Source organism: Aulonocara stuartgranti, assembly GCF_965226115.1.
Source record: "Aulonocara stuartgranti genome assembly, chromosome: 23".
In the NCBI taxonomy this organism is placed as follows: Eukaryota; Metazoa; Chordata; class Actinopteri; order Cichliformes; family Cichlidae; genus Aulonocara; species Aulonocara stuartgranti.
In genome coordinates, this window is record NC_138958.1 from 13,096,010 (window position 1) to 13,120,230 (window position 24,221).

The window sequence follows — 24,221 nt, forward strand, 5'->3', positions numbered from 1 at the left end:
CGACCAAACTGGTGAAAGTGCCAGTCGCAGTTTGACATTTTGCTAAACATTTAACAGTTTTTCTACATAAGAAAGACGTTCTGCAGTAGCAACTGAAAGAAATCTGTCAGGATGACTCTTTGGGCTTTAAATTGTAAGACATAAATGTTTAAAATTACAGTAAAAAGCTCCAGTAGCCCAGACTGAGTTTTTAACTGTTAAATAAATATATTAAAACAAAAAAATATAAATTTCTATCATAGTTGGTGGAAAAACAGGACATTTTCTGTCATTTCATTGTTTCCCTTTTACTTCAGTGTAGTATAAATGAGCATGGGGGAGGTCTTCATCAGTAGAAAAGTTGTCAAAGTCTTAAACATTTGCCCTCCTTCACATTTTTCACACCTGTCCTGCGGGCCGGTTTGGAGTCTTTGCTGGGCTGATTCTGGCCCCAGGCCTAGTTTGTGACACTTCCGCTCTAAAGCTGGCTTTTGACATTTCTTTATACTTTTCTGCTTCGTTATGCAAATCAGTTTCTGTCATTAAAGGTGAAGTGAGGCTTTAGCTCGATTGACTGCAGGTAGGGCTGTTCAATATAATGATATATATCGGATGACGATATAAAAACGTCTATCGTTTTATTTTACGCTATCGTTTGTTTCGTGGTGTCGCAAAATAAACTGTTTACGGCAATATTTTTTTATTGTTTTGATGGTCACTGTAGTGGCTATATTAATTTCTTAAAGTTCTCTCTTTCTCTTATATTTAATATAACCACACTACAGACAGACAAGCGCCTGTTTTTATCCATTGTCCTTAGCAACAACAACGGTAACAGCATCGCGTGTCCACTTGTTTATGTTCCACCTAAACCTTTCACAATAAAGCTCAAGATCCTGTTCAGACTTTTCAAAATAAACGAAATCACGTGAAAGAGCAGATTATTTACGGATGAGAAGTAAAAAAAGAGCCGCCAGGTGCTAAAAAATATACCTTGGACTCAAACGTTAGAACAGGCTTTTCCCCGCAGCACGCCGTGTAATAAATACTCACAAAGAAAGCGGCGGCCTTTACAACTTATGTCTTAAAATGTATCGTTTCATGCATCGGTTAAAACACTCGACTCCAGCTACATGACGCGCAGCTGGAAACACTTCACGCAAGTCGAGCTGCACGAGAGTCACAGAATTTACAGAAAATGTTACATTTTTGTGATTTATATCGTTATCAGACGATAGATGTCTTATATCGGGATATGAGGGGTGGCTGTAGCTCAGGTGGCAGAGCAGGTCAGCCACTAATCAGAAGGTCGGTGGTTTGATCCCAGGCTGCCTCCTGGCTGCATGCCAAATATCCTTGGGCAAGATACTAACCCCGTATTTGCCTACTGGTGGTGGTCAGAGGGCCCGGTGGCGCCAGTGTCCGGCAGCCTCGCCTCTGTCAGTGCGCCCCAGGGCAGCTGTGGCTACAATGTAGCTTGCCATCGCCAGTGTGTGAATGTGTGTGTGAATGGGTGAATGACTGAATATAGTGTGAAGCGCTTTGGGGTCCTTAGGGACTAGGAAAGCGCTATACAAATGCAGGCCATTTACCATGAGATTTTGGTCATATCGTACAGCCCTAACTGCAGGTTGACTCTAGAAGTAGCTGTGTGTAGTCAAGAGACCGCTATAAGGCGAGACTTTGCTGTGATCTAGAAGAAATTAACACCACGAGTTAGGACTGTTTGCTTTTGTTGTGTCTATGTATATGTTGAAAGTGCATGTATGTCATGTGACTACAGTGGTTAAAGTATCCACACTTTACCTGCTTCACATTTTGTCCAACGTGGACAGACACATGTGGAAACGGGACGACAGTGTTATTTTGTTTTTTCTTATATAGTAACTTTGAATCCCTTTTGGAATAAGGCTGTAACGTGACAGAACAAGTGAACACTGTATACTGTCTGTAATTGTTGTAGAGTCTTTATGCTACAATATGAAACGCATTGAGATGACAGACTTCATGAATTGGTGCTTTATATCTGATCGTCTATTTCAGGTTTGAGTGGTTCATTGTATACAGTCTGTGGAGGTCTGTGGTCTTGGTCTTTATAAACACTCGAGGTTTCACTGATACTTCCCCAAACCCTCATGCTTTCTACTCAGGTGAAAGGATAAGGTCACATGTTATATAAGGACTTTTATTTTTAGAGCTGCTGAACTCAGAGCCTGCCTTGACTAGGGTCTTAAAAAAGAAAACTTCCCTGTGTTTTTTTTTTTTTTCCTTTTTTTCCTTGTTCCATATTCTACAGCTTCTTTTATGTCCTAAAGGCAAAGGTGTAGCAGGGTCTTACTATTCCAGTCACACAAAGACCTACACAGACCTGTACCAGACATCTGTCCAGGGGTGCTTAGCAAAGACTGTTTCAACCCACAGGAACACGTGACACAACACGCAGTGTGGAGGTCTGCAGCCTGGGATTACGTCACCTTTTTTAATGATATTATTGCTTTAGAATAGTTTAGAAAATTCCCATGACAGTGTCAAAGAGTTAACAGGTTAACATCTTTATTCCACATCTTAGAGAAATCTATAAAGAACTGGAAACTGTTTACTGACTCAAATAATAATAATGGATTGGATTTATATAGCGCTTTTCAAGGCACCCAAAGCGCTTTACAATGCCACTATTCATTCACTCTCGCATTCATACACTGGTGGAGGCAGCTACAGTTGTAGCCACAGCTGCCCTGGGGCAGACTGACAGAAGCGAGGCTGCCATTTCGTGCCATCGGCCCCTCTGGCCAACACCAGTAGGCGGTAGGGTAAAGTGTCTTGCCCAAGGACACAACGACCAGGACAGAGAGCCCAGGGATCGAACCGGCGACCTTCCGGTTACAGATACGCTTCCCAACCCCCTGAGCCAAATTTAACCTTTCTTAAAATTCACCGTAGTTTCTTGGATATTAGTTATTTGTTGGGAAAATATTTTATTGTTATCTCTAGGGCTGTTCGATATAACGATATGTATCGGATGACGATATAAAAACGTCTATCGTTTCATTTTACGCTCTCGTTTGTTTCGTGGTGTCGCAAAATAAACTGTTTACGGCAATATTTTTTTTATTGTTTTGATGGTGACTGTAGTGGCTATATTAATTTCTTAAAGTTCTCTCTTTCTCTTATATTTAATATAACCACACTACAGACAAGCGCCTGTTTTTATGTGTTGTGGTTAGCAACAACGACGGTAACAGCATCGTGTGTCCGCTTGTTTATTTTCCACATAAACCTTTCACAATAAAGCTCAAGATCCTGTTGAGACTTTTCAAAATAAACTGAATCACATGAAAGAGTATGCAGAGAATTTACGGATGAGAAGTAAAAAAGAGCCGCCAGGTGCTAAAAAATAAACCTTAGACTCAAACGTTAGAACAGGCTTTTCCCCGCAGCACGCTGTGTAATAAATGCTCACAAATAAAACGGCGGCGGTTAAAACTTATGTCTAAAAATGTATAGTTTCATGCATCGGTTAAAACACTCGACTCCAGCTACATGACGCGCAGCTGGAAACACTTCCCGCAAGTCGAGCTGCCCGAGATTCACAGAATTTACAGAAAATGTTACATTTTTGTGATTTATATCGTTATTGAGACGATAGAATTCTTATATCGGGATATGAGATTTTGGTCCTATCGCACAGCCCTAGTTATCTCCAGTTATCGCATTTACATACAGAGTTTTCAAACTGTTTGACGTTTGTCTTTCTTTAAACTCTGTTTATCAGTTCCGGTTTTCTTGTTTGATTAACTTTCCTTACCATAATCCAGTCTGAATCCAGATCTCTGCTGGCATCTCCGTAATTGTGATATTTTGGAGCAAAGAAATCCTCTTCCCATTCAAATGTTTTGAATCCAGATAAAAAACTGGATAATGTTAGCAGATCTTTTACGATTCTGTAATTCCATTTACTTTTTGCACAACCGGATTTCAGGATTTGGTCCTATCAGATTGGATTAATCCTGCCAGATTATATTTCAGCAACTGGGCCCTGAGATTTACTAAAGCATTAAAACCTGCAGTTCCTCCAACATCCACCAGAGGCTTCAGAAAGGACCCACATTTTAAAACATCCAACTTTACAGTAGAAATAAACATGTTTTTATTCGGCCACAAAAAAATGTGTCCCTCTTTTATAAAAACAGACAGATACATTCATCTTTATACTGGAGTGAGGTAGTCACTGGGTGTGGCTGCTTTGATTGGCAGACTGCTGGCTGGCTGCTAGGATTCATCTTTGGTGCAACTCTCTGACAGATGATGTGAAAGGCAGAGAAAAACACATACAAAAATGCAATCATTTCATTCCACTTATTATAATTCGCTAATATTTTAGAGTCATAATAGTCCTTGACATTAACTGGTTCACACAGAATTTCCACATCTGGACACAGATGGCATCGACTTCTCACAAAGATGAAAAACAAAATGAAAAATGTTATAATGAGCCCCTAAATACACTGAGTCTACTATGTGTGGGAAGCACGAGTAGTAAGTGAATAAATCGAGTCGTAACTGTGTCAGTAGATGTTGGCATATCGTGGACTGCGTGTGTATCCTGCAACAGTGTTTACCACACTTTATACAAGCTTTCCTATTACGGCACAATTCCTTCACCGCATCATTTGCTCAGAAGTGTAAAAGTGCTCTGAAGTGCTTTTGTTTTCATGGACTGAATCAGCCGGTGCAGCAAACTGTCTTGGATCCCCTTCAGTAAGAGCATGCTGTCACGTTGTGCGAGTAATACATTTCTTTCACGTGCCTGCTTAGTGGCTCCCTCCTGTTCATTAAAGGCATCTCAACACGGCTGCGTAAAAATGGCTCTCCAGCTGAAATGATCCTCCTACGCCGAATGAGGACTTGTTAACTGCAGCAGACAAATGGAGATGAGCCCACCCCCCAAACCTCGTTTTGGCATGTTTTCTTGCTGACATGTAATCTTATCCTTTGGAGAATTCTGAATTACAGTATGATTAATTGTATTGATTTTCCATCGTGCATCCCGTGCTGAGTCCTGCACACAGTGCTGGGTGCACAAGTTTTTCCGCTTACTTAAAATTCAGTTGCTCACAAAAACAGATCATACAGCCTAGTGTCCCAGTTGAGCAGCTTTAATGACCAGGGTTGCGTGTGTTTTCGTGCACACTTTGGTTCCCCATTGGGCAAAAGCAGCCAATTAGAGCTCAGCAGGCACCGGGCCTTCTCATAACCCAGAATGTCCATAATAGCTCCATTCAGGGGATGAGGGAGTTGTTCAGTGTCATTCTAATAACAGGACACGTGGAGGTGACAGACTGTAGACCTTTGGAGATGAAAGTGTGCCTGCAGACTCCTGTTTAGTAGTTGCACTGTGAAACTACATTTATTATTTATTCACACAATAAATAATTCATTTCAGCAATAAAAAAGGGCGTGTCAATCCCTGTCAGTAGGTCCCAGATTTGGATCTGAAAACAGCTGAAATCGAGGAAACTGTAAAGTTAAAATAAACAAATTGGTGTGGTGTCTGCAGTAAAGCAGGTATATTGGACTCTCGTGGTGAAAACGAGGCAGAGTCACTGTCAATTTAATAGTTGGTGTACGTTCCAGCCTTCGCCTGTAGTCGTGCAAGGTTGTGTTTCGTTTTTAGGGTGGCAGTCGTAGAGATAAAGAGCTTGGAGTACAGTCAAAAGGAGTCCGTTGAGGTGATTGTGGGTTCATGTAAGGATGCTGCTCAGAAGCCTCCCTTTTTTCAGGCACTCCCAACTGGAGGAGACACAGAGGTAGATCCGTATCCCATTGGGTAGATTATATCTCATCTGGGCTGGGAATGTCTCAGTGTCTTCCAGGAGGAACTGGAAACTGTTGCTGAGGAGAGAGACATCAAGAAAAGCAGCTTAGTTTTCTGCCAACGTGGCCCAACTTCAGAAAAGCGGACGATAACGGATGTTCAGTCAACTAACTTGCAGACATTTAGATGATCACCTGTCACCTCACTGGTCTACACTCATGCGGTAGCCCAGAAACATCGATTTCTTTATAATATATTATATATAGAACTAATCAAAACTAATCAAGCATCAGGAAGGCCATCAGGCATAAAATCTCTGCCAGTTCAAACATGTGGATCCATCCGCTGTAGAAATGAGGGCGCAGCCAAAAGTACTTTTATCCGATAGCCACACTAGCCATCTGTTTAGGGGTCATTAAGGTAGCAGCTAGCAACTGTGGCTAATAATTAAATGATGACATTAAATTGGGAGCGAGGCTGCAAACGCTGTGATTCCTGCCCATCTGTAACAGTGTAATAGAAATTGTTAATTTAACAGTTGTTTGTTTCCAAAGTCACAAATAATTTTGCATTAGTAACTTTGATCAGACTACATCAGACAGATTGAAATGCATATATATATTTGCACTACCTTTTAGATTCTGAAAGTATTTGTTTCATAGAGATCTAATAGTTTTGTTAAAGTATATATTTTACAGTATCGATCTATGGCGTTGGTATCTGACAGAAAACAGCCTGTTTGTGTTTACAGTGGTCGGAGATGAGGTGAGCATTAAAATCATGTTGTCAGGCTTGACACAGCCGGGCTTCTTGTTGCAACCATATATGGTGCTATTTAAGGCACTTCAGCTTTGGCTTTACTCTTCAAAAGCAGCTCTATCTTTTATATACAGTCTGTGACACGAACTGTATATAAAAGACAGGGGAAAAATGCACCTCAGTTTTCTGACTGGAAACCGAAACATGATGTGAATTTCCACCTGTGTCTGGGAGCTTGTCTGCTCCCAGCAGCTGTTCATCAGAAAAGCAGAACTCACGCTGTGTTTTTGCTTTAGTTTTTTTCCTCCACAGCCAAAGAGAAAATAGACTGTTGGTGTAATTATAACTTCTTCATAACACAACTCGCTTTTAGCGGTGAATAAAAGCACTTAGTTTCGATTATTTCCTGACTTTCCGAGCTGGAACTGTTCGATCGCTGCCAGTTTTGTGCTAATTTGTTCCTTTCAGTAAAAATAATTTTGCGTGGCGGTGCATGTGAGGCTGTGCCTGCCAAGCTGTTGTGTTATTAGTGAGATTTCATGGCTGGCAATCAGAGTGTTGGCTGGTGCATCTGTGTCAGGAGACCCATAAGGCCAATCTGTTTGTGCGCCGCTCCCCTGCCAGAAAGATGGCCGAGGTGTTGCCAGAGAGGCGCTCCAGCAAGACGCTTTGAAACATCTTAGATAACGTCGAATGTTCAGTCGTTTTTAAATCATTTGGGCAGAAAATTGAAATAGATTAATTATATTTGTGAACGCCATAACCCAGATGCCGCTTAGTGAGCAATATGATGGCTTTACGTTGAGGTGTAGCATGCATGGTTAATTTAGGTGTGAGGACAGATGGCTTCTTGGATGAAGTCTTTTGTAATTTGGAACTAAAATGCTGAACCACTCATGCAAATTCCCCCAAAGCGAGAAAATCCCATCTCCGTTTATTTCTGTCCTTTTCTGTTTTTTAAGGAAACTCCAAAGGGAAACGTCAGAAAAAGATTGTCTGCAGGACCCAGCACTACCTGAATCTGTACGCTGCAGATGGACTTCGCACGCTGTGCATAGCAAAAAAGGTATGCAAGCACGGATCTGTAAACCTGAACAACTGCCCTCCATCATTAAACTGCTTTAAAAGGGGGACGGAGGTGGTGTGTCTCAGTGGCTTCTTGACAGGATGTGTTTGCAGCCCGGCGCAGATGATCACATGGACCAGCCCTTCCACAAGTGACATTCTTCGTGACTCAGCTGCAATCTGTGCCACTTTCCCAGGCTGTTAATTTATGCTCTCACAAGCTGGGCTCATTATATTCCTGCCTGTGCAGCGCCATCACCAAAGCAAAGCGATAAAACACCTTGTCAAGGTCTCACATTCTGTTATGGAGGATCCTGACACATGACTCTGTGTGTGTGTGTGTGTGTGTGTGTGTGTGTGTGTGTGTGTGTGTGTGTGTGTAAGAGAGAGAGACTTGCAGGTGAAGCAAGCCTCCCCTTTAATTCCTCTAATAGGTGCATGTGTGCAGCTGGTAAAGACACTAAGCTCATAATAAAGTGTTGACAGCGTGTCAGTGCCTGACTTGCTGCAGTCATCAGAAAGCATCTTAGCTTTTATCGGGGCAAGTGTCGGCTCTGGGAAATTATTTATATAAAATCTGTTTTGGTTTTTTTGGACTATGAAGCCTAAAAAAGACAGAAGAGTTACAGGCCCTTGGTGTGCAAAGGGGTCGGTTCAGATTTCATAAGTACAGGAGGTAGATGAGATAGAAAAGTCTAAAGCCTAAATATATTTTCTGTTAAGAACAATTTTTTTTCTCTTAAGCGACTCTGAGCGTCAGTATCTCAGGATCTATCATAGTGTGAGAAAACTGCACCGATTTAACGTCTGTGACATTGAAGAGCATTGGTACCCTGCATGCTTATTTTTTTCTGAGAATTCACTGGGGAAAACCTAAAGTGCATTGTGGGTAAATGTTTAGGGCTCATGGTGGGATAGTTGCCATTATTCCATCTTCATCGAAATAAGTTTTTGTAGAACAAGTCAGGTTCTTGGCAGGGGCAACAGGAAAGGTTTTATAGGCATGAATTAAAAAGGAAGCATTAGATTGTATATGTTCAAAATGGCAGGATATTATAATAGTCCAAATCCATGATTCGGTTCATTGCTTAAGCAGCTCCCTATGACTTATTAGAATAAACACCAGAGCGCATGACAGTTTCATGTGTCACCACATGCACATTACTGGGCTGTTGTTCAGCCTCTTTTTGCACGCCTTCTGTTTACACCAGCACGACATGTGCACAGCTAACCATCACACCACAGACTCGTCTCTGCAAAGTGACGTGAAGTCTCCTCTGTCAGTGATGTAAGGAGGGTAATCTGCAGTGGCAGCAGATCAGCGTTTGGAGTTTTTCCATATCTGGGATTGTGATTTACAAAGTATTAGGGCTGTTCGATATAACGATATATATCGGATGACGATATAAAAACGTCTATCGTTTCATTTTATGCTATCGTTTGTTTCGTGGTGTCGCAAAATAAGCTGTTTATGGCAATATTTTTCCATCGTTTTGATGGTCACTGTAGTGGCTATATTAATTTCTTAAAGTCCTCTCTTTCTCTTATATTTAATATAACCACTGTGCCGTTACGGGTGCATGTCTGATGCAAGGGCGTGAACACCTTTCTCATATCACCACTCTGAAGACCGATGGGCGTTGTCAACAGGTTTACTGACATTCAAAAGGGTAAAACTAAAAACAAGACAATGATTCCTGCCCATCTGTAACAGTGTAATAGAAATTGTTAATTTAACAGTTGTTTGTTTCCAAAGTCACAAATAATTTTGCATTAGTAACTTTGATCAGACTACATCAGACAGATTGAAATGCATATATATATTTGCACTACCTTTTAGATTCTGAAAGTATTTGTTTCATAGAGATCTAATAGATCCTGACACATGACTCTGTGTGTGTGTGTGTGTGTGTGTGTGTGTGTGTGTGTGTGTGTGTGTGTGTGTGTGTGTGTGTGTGTGTAAACGTTTTGTGTTTGTGTGTCAGATTCTGAGCAAAGAGGAGTACGCCTGCTGGCTGCAGCGGCACTTGGCGGCTGAGACGGCCATTCAGGGAAGGGAGGAGCTGCTCTTTGAGTCGGCCCTGCAGTTGGAGACGAACCTCCATCTTCTGGGTAGCTCTCAGTTACAGCTGAAACTGTTATTACGAATGTAATTACTCTAATGTTGGAGAGTTTGTCACAGACTTGCCTTCTCCTTCAGGAGCGACGGGCATTGAGGATCGGCTGCAGGACGGCGTGCCTGAAACTATAGCTTCCCTGCGGAAGGCGGGCCTACAGATATGGGTGCTGACGGGGGACAAACAGGAAACTGCTGTGAACATCGCGTACGCGTGCAAGCTGCTGGACCCCGAGGAGGAGCTCCTGACACTGAACGCTGACTCTCAGGTGAGCAGTAGCACCAGCCAGGTTTTAATAAACTCTGGTTTCCTAAACGTGGAGCGCTTTCACACCTGCACGCTGTAATTGGATTCTTGCTCATTTCCCCCTTGGTACCATTTGTTTTGGCACATGTGACTTCCTTGGTCACAAATAAACTCTGCAGCCACCGACTGCAAAGTGTACGCTATAGTCTTGAGCTAATCAAACGGCAGCAGATTGCTGTGTGAACAGTGGTGGTCTAAACAATCAGTGTGCCACCCAAGATTAGAAAGGTGAAAACGGAAAAAGTGGCTGCAATCAGCAACGCCAAATCACAACAACAGTCGCCTCAAGGCGCTTTATATTGTAAGGTAGACCCAACAATCATATGACCCCCTATGACCAATCACTTTGGCGACAGTGGGAAGGAAAAACTCCTTTTTAACAGGAAGAAACCTCCAGCAGAACCAGGTGGCTATGTGCCGTGACCAGTTGGGGTGAGAAGAGGAAACTCCTCTGTCATGTGAGCATCTCAAGCTCCTGCAGTGATGAGTCACTGAAATGCCGGTAAAGACCGACCCCGGTCGTCTTTGCCTAACAACGTTTCAGAGGACGGAGTCTCAAGCCATTTGGATTCTTATTCACAGTCTAAATGTTTTTCTACAAAAGTGATCGGCTGCCTGAAGAGAATAACTGATTGCACAACTTACTGCATTCATTTTGCATTGCTCAAGAACATCGCCTGTGAAATTGCCAGCAAATAATTAGATTTATTATCAGATTTAATTCATTTATCCCAAAAATTGCAAATTGTGTCTTGCAGCATCCAAACACTGAACATAAGATTTAACAAAACAGCATAAATAAAGTATAATTACAGAGAAAAAAAAGAGCTCAATAGGTAACAAGCTGAGTGTACTGTTGTGGAATAAAGTTGGCTCATAAAGCAAACTAAAACTTGCTGAATGCATTAAAATATCTGCTCTAAACCCGACCGACCCGAGGACAGGCAGGAGATCTTTATTTTAGTTGCCAAAGTTTTAGCACAAACTGACAGCAGAATGGGTGAAAAACGTCCCACAGAGCACAGCGCAGAAAAAATGTGCTGGCCACGAATCTCCTGTGGTGACGAGTCGGGTGGAAATGTACGACATGTGTCAAATCAACCTTCGGCTCCACTGGTGGGATGACAAACAGCTAGTTTTGCGTTGGCATCATAGATTGTGTGTAAAGCGTTAGCACAGCGTTAGCATGCTGCTGTTGTAGAGCTTTGTTGTCAGACTCACAGCTGTGTGTTGTTGTTTTCTAGACCGAGCACAGGTTGATCTTTAGTGTCGCGTTCTTGTCCCTTTCTGGAATAAATCAGAATAAATCCTCATTCCAAAAGATGGAGATCGCTCATGTTTGTGTCTGATCTGACCCACCCTACATCATGTGTTTCTACTACAGACGTTTACTGTGTTTACAGTAAAGCCTTACACAGGATTTAAATTCATATTTGATCTTAAAGTATCCAAGCTCTAGAGCTCCGGAGATTGTTGCAGCTGAATTAACATGCCGTCCTGACGCTGAACTTCTCTGTGACCCAGGAGGCGTGCGCGCTGCTGCTGGAGGAGAGTTTACACTACATCCAGGCCAAATTCCTCTGCAGCCCATCAGGCCCAACCACCAAGAGCTTCAACACGAACTTCTCACCCTTTGACATCTACTCCTCTTCATCTCCGTCCTCCCAGTCCACTCCCTTCTTGGTGCACCGGCTGGGCCTGGTGATAGACGGGCGGACGTTGGCCTACGCCCTGGATAAGAGTTTGGAGGATAAGTTTCTGGCCGTTGCACGGAGCTGCCGTTCCGTGCTGTGCTGCCGGTCCACGCCGCTGCAGAAGAGCATGGTGGTCAAACTGGTGCGGAACAAGCTGAAGGTCATGACTCTGGCCATAGGTAAGGACCGGGTGAGCATATTCAGACACAGATGGGCCTGATTTTAAAATCCCGTCACAAGCTCACTGCTGGACTTAAAGACAACTGACCTCACCCGGAGTAAAAACTAAACATTTGTCCTATCTCACGCTTACACGTGTTTATAGTTGCAGATATAAAAATGAGGCCTGTTAGGCTCTAACGTTGTGTTAAAGCATTCCTTAGCTTTGAACGGCATAAACTGTGAGCTGTTGTCTTGAACCTTCAGGCTATCCCCAGTATGTAAGATCCCAGCAGCGTCCGGACAGATCAGAACGTGCCTGAGCTCTCGAGCACAGCTGCTAACCTGCTCGCAAATTGTTCCCAAATATTAACGAGCTTGGATGAGGGATTTTTTTTCTCAGCGTTGAAAGACATTTTTGGAACACACAGACTCTTCCAGACAAGTGTACAAGTGACTTTCCCCATCTTCATCTTACTCTTTAGCTGTTCTAACAAAGGCATGAATGCCATATTTTAATTGCAGTGTGCACACCTGAACCTGCCAGCCCTGAACATTCACTTTATTTACTTTATTCATTGCATCTTTACCTCATCGTGCAGCCAACTGGCTGCTGCACGGCTCCAGTGAAACTCCTGTATGTTCCTCCTGCCGTGATCTCCGTGTGAGCTGATTTTGAAATTTGCCTGAGATGGAGGTGCACCATTCATCATTCAGCCTCCGCTCTGAGTTATTCTTAGTATTTCTACACTTTCCCTACTGAAGCTGCAGCAGCAAAGAGGCGACGCGAGGACGTCACGGTGACCTGCGTTGGTCTTTTCTCTGTTTTCCATTTATTTGGTCCAGCTGCGCTCAGGAGGAGCAGGTTTTATTTGCCAGCGGGGCGTTTTTTTTTTTTCAGTCAGTGCTATGTTAGCTTTTGAGCTTTAATATCTTTCAGTACTTCAGTCTTATTATTCAGACGTGTCACACTTCACGAGCTGGTACGGAGCCTTACTCACATTATTTGTAATAATAATAAATCATGGCCTCCTCGGGCCACTCTAGGGTTTTAATGCAAGTATCTGACCAATAATATCGCTGCGCTGGGGTTAATTATACTAACACACTGTCCAGTTCTGGTGAGAAAAATTCAGGAATTTAATTTGGATGTTGCTGATCACTAATAAGCAGATACAATAACATCCAAACATGGTCACGTCTGGCTCCAGAAAAACTGATATGGCAGCAGCCGAAATGCACTCTGGTTATACTTTTCTGAAAAAGTCGTGATGGCACATTAATCACGTTGTTCCATCCCACTCACAAAAAAAAATCCAGCCTTGTGAATTCTCAGTGAAAAAGGAAAAAAGGAAAAAAAATTCCAGCCAACTTCTATTTGAGTTCTTCTCACCACCTACCTTTCATTATCAGTCTGTGCTGCCACTGCGGTGCCATTGTGACAACAAAATCCTCCTCCCCTCCCACTCCACCACCTGTAGTGACAAAAAGAAGGGAAAACAAATTTATCCACACATCCGGAGACACCGCCTGTCGGCTGCCGCAGCAGGAAGGCCTCCGCCTCACGGGAGGCCGAGCTGCAGAGGTGGCGAACGGCACCGCAAGCGCGCGGCTCGTATAACGGCTGAGGAGTCTGTGAAAGCTTCACGTTCCTCTCGCAAACACTGGGCACGCCGGCTTCTCCATCTTGTCATCTTCACGCTCAATAAAGCCCCCCCCCCCCTTCTTATAAACTGATGTACCTCCTCCTTCTAACGGTCTATTTTCTCTCTTTCACTTCCCTACATTAATCACAGGAGATGGGGCCAATGACGTCAGCATGATCCAGGTCGCAGACGTGGGTGTGGGGATCTCAGGACAGGAAGGCATGCAGGTAAGGTGATGAATAGAGTGGCACATGGGGCGGAGAGGAGAGGTGGGTGATTTACGGTGGGCTGTAGGAAAAAAAAAAAAAAAAAAGCAGCGCAGCCTGAGAGCTCCTGAGAGCGAGAAGAGCTGCAGATAAAAGATTGGGGAATTGGGAAGAGGGGGAGACACTAGCATTCTTTAGGGTTGTTAATGGCTTTTCATTACACTTAAGTGCGGTTTTTAGCCCACATCCATGACCATCCTCTAAATAGGATTGCCTGTGCTGTGCTGAGTCAGGAGGAAGGCCCTGTGTCCTGCAGAGAAGCAGCGCGGCGTGGACGCTCAGCTCCAAGGCCACAGCTGAGAGAGCATCTTCACGAAGAAAACCCTCCTCCCCTCCGCTCATTTACCTGCAGCACCCTGCTCCAGAGCTGTGCTCTTATGATGGAGATTCCCAATTAACTTCCAGGGGAGGCTTTGCTGGCACGCTGCTGTGTAGCACATCTGCTAAAGCCTCAGTATCCTGTCTTTAACCAATCCGCTGCATTAATTACCGTTAATCAAACTGCCACTTAATGAGACAGCGGTCACTCTCGGGGACTCCGCCGCACACCACGTGCTGAGACGCTCTTTACTGCGCCCCGAGCCTGCACGCGCTGCTGCATTATCATTAGCGGACCATTCGTCTATTAGCGACGCGCTCCCTGTGTAGTCGTTAGGAGGGGTTATTGGAGCGCAGCAGAAGCGAGAGGCCTGCTGCTGTTTCTGTTGCTGACAGCCGAGAGGTGCCGTAAAGGGTTAGCGGCGGTGTTTATGATGTAAAAGCAGGGCTCAGTACTGGGAGTGTTTTACACGGTGATGGATGAGACTGACAGCTTCCTGCCGCGCTAACGGTGAATCCAAGGGGAGGCCAACTCGTTTACGAGTTATTGCTTTGGAAAGATTATACCCGCTAAAGATTCATTAAGAAGAGGCGAGAACAGTCAACGAGTAACTGCCTAATGTGTGCTCGTCTCGTGTACGTAGGAGAGAGGCGGCAGGAGACTGAACGTTTGGTTCTTGTGGTGTTCTGCAGGCAGTGATGGCAAGCGATTTTGCCCTCCCACGTTTCCGGTATCTCCAGAAGCTCCTGCTGGTACACGGGCACTGGTGCTACTCCCGCCTGGCTAACATGATCCTGTATTTCTTCTACAAGAATGCAGTAAGGCCCCTCCCAGCGCACACAGATCTGAGTCAGAAAGGATGAGGTGTTCTGCTTTTTCTCACTGCTTCCATCCCATTTGTTCCCTCAGATGTTTGTGGCGCTCATCTTCTGGTATCAGTTCTACTGTGGCTTCTCAGGTTCAGCCATGATTGACCAGTGGTATCTCATCTTCTTCAACCTGATGTTCTCTGCTTTCCCACAACTCATTACTGGCACTCTGGACAAAGACGTGTCAGCAGAGACTCTCCAACAACTACCTCAGCTCTACGTGAACGGCCAGAACTCCGAGGTGCGCTCCCTCCTAATGATCTGACAGCACATTTCAAATTTTTACTAAGAATATGGGGAAAAAAGAGAGTTCCACAGCCTGGGAGCAGAGCAGCTGAAAGCTCTGCTTCCCATGGTGGTGCAGTAGGTAGGGAGAAGTGCTAATTCTGGATTTAACAGGGAGACGGTGAAGATAAGCAAATATGGGAGAAATATGAGCGCTGCGTCTACAGCCAGTTAATACTCCCTCTATAGCATTTTAGATCAGCTGAAGGCTTTTTAGAGAGCTTTTACTAAAGTCTGATAAGAAGAAATTACAGTACACCAACCTAGAAGTGAAAAATGCATGAACTAGTTTTTCAGCATCACTCTAAGGCAGGATGTTTGTAGCTCCGTAGTGTAGTAAGTTTACACAAATTGCGGCTGTTTCAGGTGCTGAGTTATCTGTGAGCCAAAAGCTCAGACTGCTCTAAACGCTCAGTTCACACTACTACTGTTGACTCATATGAGAGAGCAAATGTCCCTACTGTAGTTATCTCTGTCATAGAAGCCCCACCTTCTGTTTGTGAGAGGCAGCCAATCAGAACAATGTTAGCTTAAAGGCAAGTTGGCTTGAAATGAGGGGTTCCAGTGAGCCCTAAACTCTTAATCATGCAAAGTTCTCCACAATTTAGTCTAAGAATTAAACTTGGTATTACCATGAGGGTTTTTTTCCTCTCCCTGGCATAGGTGAAAGACTTCACTCTTTGCTCCAGAGAAAACCCAGTTTGTCAGTCTTGACTCAAAAGTCAAGAATAAGCTGGAATTCATTTTGCATGCTGCATAGATACCATTCAGTTTAGAAATCCACATTTTTCCTAAATAAAATGAATTTATGTTATAATATGCCATGATTTCTGTCATTAACCTTTGATTTCTAGCATAAATTTTAGCGTAAAGGTCAAAACTGTTGCGCTTCTTCATTGTTTTGATGGGTCATTAATTTTATTTCTGACCCAGAATTAATCAGGACTAGTTAACTGCTTCTGGTATCAAATGTAGGTAATAGAGACATTTTTATATGTGTTTTGAATATTTACATTTTTAACATTTTTCTTCTCTACAGTCACACTGATGCTGAGTGTCTGTGTTTATCCTGCAGGAATATAAGCCATATATGTTCTGGATGAACATGATTGATGCCTTCTACCAAAGTCTCGTCTGCTTCTTCATTCCTTACTTTGTAAGTGTCACGTCTGCCATTCGTCTTCACCAAGTTATTAGAGTTTTACCTTTGTATTGATTTGTTTTTTTTAGTGTTGATTTTAATGTTTTATCCTCTTTACATGGTTGTTAAAATGGATTCGTCAGCAATGAAAGTTATTAATTCACAATTTATTTATTAATTTCTTCAAATTTTATTTAAAAAGAATGTTTTCAGTACAAAGCATGAACCTGGAAGTGTTGTAGTGATTGCTAAGCTCACATTTTTATTTATACAAAACTGCAATATATTCAATATATATCAATAAATGCACAAAAAATGCTTAAAAATACAGAAATTCAGTGAGATCCTCCTATCGGTATGTAAGGTGTGGTCTTATGTTGTTTTGGTCGATTATCAGTTCTAGCAAGCACGTGTATTCACGTCGCTTTATGTTGTGTTGGGGAAAAAATTGACTAAAAGAACAAAAATCTGTTTTCTGTATATATTTTTTTAATGAAATGTTCTTCTATGCTACCCAGGCCTACGCTGACTCTGACGTGGACCTGTTTACATGGGGAACTCCCATCACCACCCTCGCCTTATTCACTATTCTGCTGCATTTGGGCACCGAGACCAAAACATGGGTAAGAAATCTGATTATAAAGCCAACAGATGACAGCAGCGATCCCTGATGTTTATTTAAAAATAAAAACAATTTTAAGCTCATAGTCAGTCTGCTTTGGATGGTTACAGCATTGTAATGCTCAAAATCTCTGTGGTGGAACATGAGTGGTGTTTCCAAAACCTCACTGTTGGTCTGTGATTATCATTCAATGGTAACACATTACAGGAACCTTTGTAATAAATTATAAAAATGATAGTTTTATGCAAAAAATTCATAAAATTACATATTTTGTAACCATTTTTTTCATGGATTGGAAAATCAGCATCATAGAAATTTGCCAGATATGAACAATTTATTGATTTATTTTTGAAAACTTCTGTTTCATAACTTGTGAAAACAAAGTTGACATTTAGTTTAATTCCTGGATTCTGTCATATGTAGCTTTAACATACTACTTTAACCCGTTTAATTCTGTTATTTATCACCAAGACCACATTAATCACGTAGTGTACATATTTACGACTTTTATTGTGAAAGGCAAAAGAAGCCTAAAACAAACTGGGTTTCCGGTAGAGTCTGTACAGGAGGTGGATATAGAGCAAAATTGAGTATTTTGGTCTAAGTAACCCAAAATGTGATGTCCACATATATGGACGCCAGGTCCGAGGAGGTTAAGCAGAGATTTGAAGTTGTGCAGAAGATGGAACAAAGACTAGAAAACGTCAGAAACAAACCCCATGTTTTTCCCAGGGTGAGACCAGCCTCGCTCGAAACTGAACCAGGCAGCCAGAGATCAGAGCTTAGACTTGGAGTGCTATAAACTCCAGTTACAACTCATCACAGCGTGCCAACACCTTACACCGCCAGAGAGCTCAGACATGATGCTCATAAACTGTTGAAATTTATGACTTTGCCCTGAGTCCGAGTCTTCTCCATCATCTCTGTGGCTGTAAATTCAGCCTGATGAGGGTTTTTTTTTTCTTTCTTTTTTTTAAACATGTGGGAAGAGTGTCCTTTTTACTTACTGCCTTCATGGACATGACTGCCCCTCATTTAGAGGCGCTTTCATTAAAAGGAGCACGATGGAAGGTACACTTCCACACACTCGGATGGCAGGCCCTTCATTTCCTCACTGCTCAGGAACATAATGCATGCCTGATTGGTAAACTGGTGTGAAAGTCAATTAAAGGTAGGTAGGTGACAGCAGCCCCCCCTCCTCCCCCAAAATACAGAAGCTGTGAGGCTGTAATTAATTACGTGTGTCAGTACAACACGTCAGTGAGCCATCGTACACGATTCACTGTGTCAGACGTCTCATCAGCCAATCATCTCCAGGATGCAACATGAGGAGTTTTTTCCCCTCGCTGACTAAACTCATTTTAGGGCACGAGAAGACGGTTTCGCATCCACACTTCTGTCTTTCCGCCTGGAGGAAACTTCTTTAATGTCGCCTAAATGTACAGCAAGCTTTAGCTTCCAGTCACGTTTGCCTTCATTTTAATATATATGTTAACAATATTTTGCAGGCAGTAAATCAAATCACTGTGTATCCCTTATAGAGAAATTGAGAGTCTTATATAAAAACAGTGTTATATTAGTATTTCCGTGTCATTGTATATTCAGTACCGGTGCGTGTTCTGCGCTACAAGCGAACTTGGTGAGATCTGATTATTCGCATGTGAAAAATCGAGCTTTGTTTGAAAAAATAACGACAGTAAAATTACATGGTTGGTGTGAACGCCTGCGTTAAGAATAGGTGTGTAACGTCTTATGATTTTAAGTTTCTGTTACTGTTTCTCATCCTCGTGTCCTTCCCCCTGCAGACGTGGATGAACTGGATGTCGATCGCCTTCAGTATCGCCTTATTCTTCACCGTGGCGCTGTGCTACAACGCCTCCTGTCCCGCCTGCTACTCTCCTTCCAACCCCTACTGGACCATGCAGAGGCTGCTGCAGGAGCCCCTCTTCTACCTGCTGTGCTTCATCACGCCCATCGCTGCGCTGCTGCCTCGGTACACCGTGTTCAGTTTGTGGATGAGTGAAAACACGAGCCTGTTTTTCAAATATTTATGATCCGAGTGCTGAATAGCGTCTGTTATTGATACCAGATGCCTTTCATGTTTATCCCAGCCGCCTGGCGATCTTCGGTGGAGCGATGCTGATGTCAGTCTCTGTTTTACTTTTCAGATTTTTCTACAGGGCGTGTCAAGGCACGCTGTTCCCGAGCCCAGTCCAACTTGGAAGGCAGTTGGATAAACTCCCCGCTGACATCCGCAGGAACATCCTTAGCCTGAGTCGGGTCAAGGTGGGGTCGCCGCTCTGCCCCAAGCTTCCTTTCCTGTCCCTCGCTAAGGCCTCGCCTAAAGGTTACTATAAAAAGGATGGGAGGAGCGTCTCTGGCTCAAAACAGGGGCCTCTATTACAAACAGATGAAGCAAAGAGAAGCCCGCTGCAGCCCACAGACAGCGATATGCACCTTTCAGATCTCTATACACCAGCTCCGTCAGAAGTAGACACCCTTCCCTACACCAAAGACAACCCCGCCCTGTCAGGGGAGCTGCAGACTTCTTCTGCCGCAGACTCTGAGCATCTCAATAAGACTATAGAGCCGTCAGATGTCAATCTGTCCAGCTGTGTCACCTCCACACCTCTGCCCGCTCAGGCAGACAGCGTGCAGCTGAGCATGCCCCCCGACGGAGCCTCGCAGTGCGTCAGATACACGAGGAACTCAGAGGAAAGACTCAAATCTGAGCACGCCGTCAGTTCGGCACACAGGACAGAGCCGCCGACAGAACGGCCGCTGCAGGCCGCTTCCTTCAGTCTTAACTAGGAATTCAATTGCACAATAGTTTGTTTGTTTTTTAAAGATCTAATTATATTTTTCAAGCAGATTCTTTTATGAAACATGCAAAGAGGTACTTTATATTTTGGATGTAAATCTAAAGCAGAGATATTTTTGCCTTTTGGGAGATTTATTTTTCTGATACTGGGAAACTTAAAGTTCACACAGAAACATCTCAGTACTCTGTCAGGTCTTCGTGAAAAGAAGAGCAGAGAGATTCCACCGTGATATGGTACCCAGTTCGTTCTTTCAGCTTGGCCTGTAAATGCACCAAAACCGGGATCGGAGCCGTTCGTGGCCTCGAATCGGTGCTGACGAGGAAAGAAGTTCCCGTACTTTACTTATACTTAATGGCCACGCAGAAGCATATTTCTGTGAGGACTTCCATGCAGATGATACCAAAGGTTTATATTCAAGTGCAGCAAGTTGTGGTGCTGGCTCTGTGCACATTTTCTTCTTCTTGTTGGATCGGGAAACATAGAGGTCCGTTTCTAGCTGTTCTCTTGCACAGTAAATTCTTCTAAATTATAGTTATTAGAGCTGTTGGCTGTAAAGTTATTTGTGCATTATGACCAAGAAATTGCCATTTCAGTCTTTATGCACTAAGAATCCACCAGGAATTATGCTGTGTGTATGTGTGGGTGCGTGTGTGTGTTTGTTTCTACAGGGTTAAGACTTGGTTTGAAATGGTTAGCGTTAGGATTATGTTCAGATTAGGGTTCGGGTTAGACGTTTAGCTGGGCCATGGAATACGCTACATCCTCGCAAAAGCAAAACTCTTGTGTGTGTGTGTGTGTGTGTGTGTGTGTGTGTGTGTGTGTGTGTTTATCCAATGACTCATTGGATCTCTTTTAAGAGCCAGTTCCGCATAAATGTAGATTTGCTAACTGTTGCCAAGAGTTGAGGTCAATCCGGTTTCCATGACTCTGTCAAATATAAAGCTGAAGTCGGAGGCGTTATTTTCTAAAAAAAATAAATAAATAATAATAATAATAATTTTTAAAACCTGCTTTCCAGCATCTCTAAAGCTCATTAATTAACATTTCATAACATCTCCTTTCTTTCATTTTTGTAATCACCATATCATAAAGATAATGTATGTATCATTGCTAGCGGTTAGCTGCTTCTGTCTTCACCTTCATGTACTGAACCCGTCACTTGTCAGCCTCCATCCGAGTGAAAACCCTCCTCTGTGTGTCTGCGCAGATGTTTTGCAGATGTCTTCTCATCTGCATCCTTTACAGTTTTACTAGGAAGCACTTTAAAAGCCCCATTTTGCTTTTAGCTTTTCAGTTTTTAAACACCACGTTTACAGTTGGATATTTTTACCTTAAGCTGTTTCCCTCTGCTCTTCGACTTTATACACAGCTAAGCTAACGCTATCATAAGAAGCAGGATTTTTGCTACCGTAAGCTTTTTTTTTTTTTGTCTTGTCTTTTTTTTTAGTCTGACTTTAATCATGTTTGATCTTTGGCCCTGTGCGAGTAACATAGTAGCATTTAACTAAATGCGATCTTAAAACTGGAATTATTCTGACAAAGATTTATATCTTCATAAGCAACAACCAGTACTCAGAACAGGAGGTCTTGGCCTGTGCAAGTGTCCTGACTCCAACACAAACATGAGAGAGAAGGATTAAATTTCTTTTGTTTGTGAGAAACAGCCAGTTGGAAAGAGTTTCAGAGTAGAAACTGGGCGATCGATGCCCAGAATAAGAAAAAAGGGGCATTATTTTGAACTTTTACTCATGAAAAGCTAGGCTAACGCTAATGAGTGAAATAGTAAATACATAAAGCTGAGCATAACAGAGGCACCGCTTAGTCTGTGCAAGTCCCCTTTTTCCATTCATGTCATGTGTTTAGTTTATCTGAAGCCCATCTGAGGTTTTTTTTTTTTTTTTTCCTAAAGCTGTAAACCAAATCCTCGGGGCTCAGTCTGTCCCAGATCTTAAAGAGACTGCTTTAAGTTTGCACTTTGAAAGCTTTCAGTCGCTGAGTGTCGTCGGTGCTGCAAGGAGAGCGGGAGCTTTGCACCCCTCTTACCTTTGCAGACACTTTGATGCGTTCCTCCAGTTTATGGTTGAGCATTTAAAGCAGCAGCACCTTTTTAACATTTTCTGAAGGGCGTGTCTCATTCCAGGATGTTTTTGTAAAGAGTTCAACTTTTGCCAAAGGTCATCTATATATTCTACGTGCCTTAACACTGGATAAGAAATGAGAAATGTGCTCGTGATGCTGATTCTGTTTGTTTAATGATGATGGAGCATATATTCGGAGGCTGCAGGCTCTGTGGTTTCTCTCCACCTGTCCTTTTGCACATGGTGCTTGTTCCATTGGCATGCTGTTGTCTGCAGTCTGTTCGCTTTGTTTCAGAGGTTCTGTCATTTGGGGTGTTGCACTTTGTGTGCCAGGCTGAAGCTTAAGTGTTTCTGCGATCCTACACACACACTGTCACACAGCGTATCTGAGCATATTCAATATTTTTCTCCTTATGTTTCTTTTGGTTGCTGCATCGGCCGAATGTGAGCTTCACTGTTTGAATGGTTTCGCTCTCAATGCTGATCAGCCACAGCATTAAAACGTTTTTTAAAAACCACAATTATTTTGAAGCACAGTAGTTTTCGAAAAGTCAATGAGACATTGAGTCTTCATGTTAAAATAGCTGCCAGGTTAATGGGATGTGAGATGGGTTATTGTTGTTGACCGAGACCAGAAAAACAGCAAGTCGCTCCACTTTCACTAAATTAATTTAGGAAGACATCGAAGCGTTCAAGGTGTTAAACTCTGCCACTGCCAGCTGGTGAAGCCGTGTTTCTACCAATCAGATCTGTTTTTTATGTTGTGGCTGATCAGTGTATTGAAAGGTATTGATCAGAGATTTTGGGATAAACACTGAAAAGCTGCAGCCGGTCACCAACGTAGAAGAACTGTTTTAGGTTTTTATTAATATTCCACATTTTTATCAGTTCTTTGGCCTTTGTGCAACTGGAAAGTTTCTGTACATGGCTACTTTTGAACAAAATAAAAATGCTAAAGAATTTATTTATGCTTTCCTGGTCTTATTAATATACTAGGGCTGCCACGATTAGTCGACTAGTCACGATTATGTCGACTATTAAAATCGTCGACGACTAATTTAATAGTCGACGCATCGTTTGAAGCTTTGTAAGATCACAAAGGACGCAGGAATGAGTAGTAGGATTTAAGAGTGTAATAACGGACTGAAACAGAAGATGGCAGCACTGCATGTACAAGGATGCCAGCTGCCGTTAAACCCCGAAGAAGAAGAAGCTGTGTCCCAGAATTCATAGCGCAGCCCAGCGTAGTTGTCAACAATGGCGGCAGCTAGTTAGTTTTAACTTTACTCTTATTATTCTTTCTGGGTCACAAAATAAACGTTTAACATATTTTCAGGCGAGAATGTAGCTGTGTAAACCTCAAATATCTGCTCAGTTTATCAAGACACCACATATTTTCAAAAGCGCTCCGACGTTTTCGGAGACGTCTGTTACCCACTAGCTCGTTAGCTAGGCGGGGGCAAGGCTAACTAGAGCCATGAGAACACCGGACTCCCGGCAAATCATTTTCAAACCCACCGCCGTCTTTCGCTACTCAGGTTAAACATATATATAAGTCACTTAGATAACTTAAAAATGTTATTGTTTGGCTTACTTTAGTATTTTATTTGTTCCTGAGTAAATCGGTTTGGCTGAGATTAAAGTTATAGTTTTTTGCACAGCTAAAACTGTCAAGCAGACAGCTGATTATCAGAAGTGTGAGACTCTGGAGAATATACTCCGGTGTCCTGTTATATTTTAGAAAGCAAGGAGTTTATTAAACTTCACCGAAACAATCTGCAAATTTCATTAAAAATTAATAAACTACCATCTTGTCTTTATTTTTAGTTAGCACAAACACTTCAAGCTGTAAGCTAATGATAGTTATATAAGACCAGATGCTGCTGGTGCAATAAGCAGTACGCTGTACGTCCAGTGGATGATGATCTGATTAGTCGACTAATCGCAAAAATAATCGGTGACTAGTCGACTATCAAAATAATCGTTTGTGGCAGCCCTATAATATACATTGACTTATATTATGTATAGCAGGCTTGCCCACTATAAACGTGAAACCAGTGAGCCATTGATCATACCGTAGATAATTCTCCTTTCTGACTTGCATAATTGCCATAATTTACTAAATTAAGTTTAAATTTTATTCAACAAAAGCTGAAACTTTTGACTGAGGTCATAAGGACATCAGGAAAGTGTTTACTGGGGTCCCAGACTGAGGGAGATGTGCACTATTTTCCCCTTACACTTCAATTCAATTTCAAGTTTTGTATAACCTGAGTCGC

At 42.6% G+C, this 24,221-nt stretch overlaps 1 protein-coding gene across 2 annotated transcripts in view; it reads left to right on the forward strand.

Moving 5' to 3' along the window:
- Positions 1–22,906, forward strand: part of atp10a (ATPase phospholipid transporting 10A) — a 44,610-nt gene extending 21,704 nt beyond the window's left edge. The window contains exons 11-21 of one of the 2 annotated variants that reach the window (XM_082523778.1): positions 7,516–7,619; positions 9,604–9,730; positions 9,819–10,003; positions 11,710–11,914; positions 13,691–13,767; positions 14,818–14,943; positions 15,035–15,235; positions 16,355–16,435; positions 16,939–17,043; positions 18,848–19,035; positions 19,211–22,906. In XM_082523778.1, the coding sequence (XP_082379904.1) occupies positions 7,516–7,619; positions 9,604–9,730; positions 9,819–10,003; positions 11,710–11,914; positions 13,691–13,767; positions 14,818–14,943; positions 15,035–15,235; positions 16,355–16,435; positions 16,939–17,043; positions 18,848–19,035; positions 19,211–19,853 (2,042 nt within the window). In that variant the 3' untranslated portion in view covers positions 19,854–22,906. Of the gene's footprint in view, positions 1–7,515; positions 7,620–9,603; positions 9,731–9,818; positions 10,004–11,565; positions 11,915–13,690; positions 13,768–14,817; positions 14,944–15,034; positions 15,236–16,354; positions 16,436–16,938; positions 17,044–18,847; positions 19,036–19,210 lie in introns of both variants that reach the window. The other variant, XM_082523777.1, reaches the window with a different exon arrangement.
- The last annotated feature ends 1,315 nt before the right edge of the window (positions 22,907–24,221 follow it).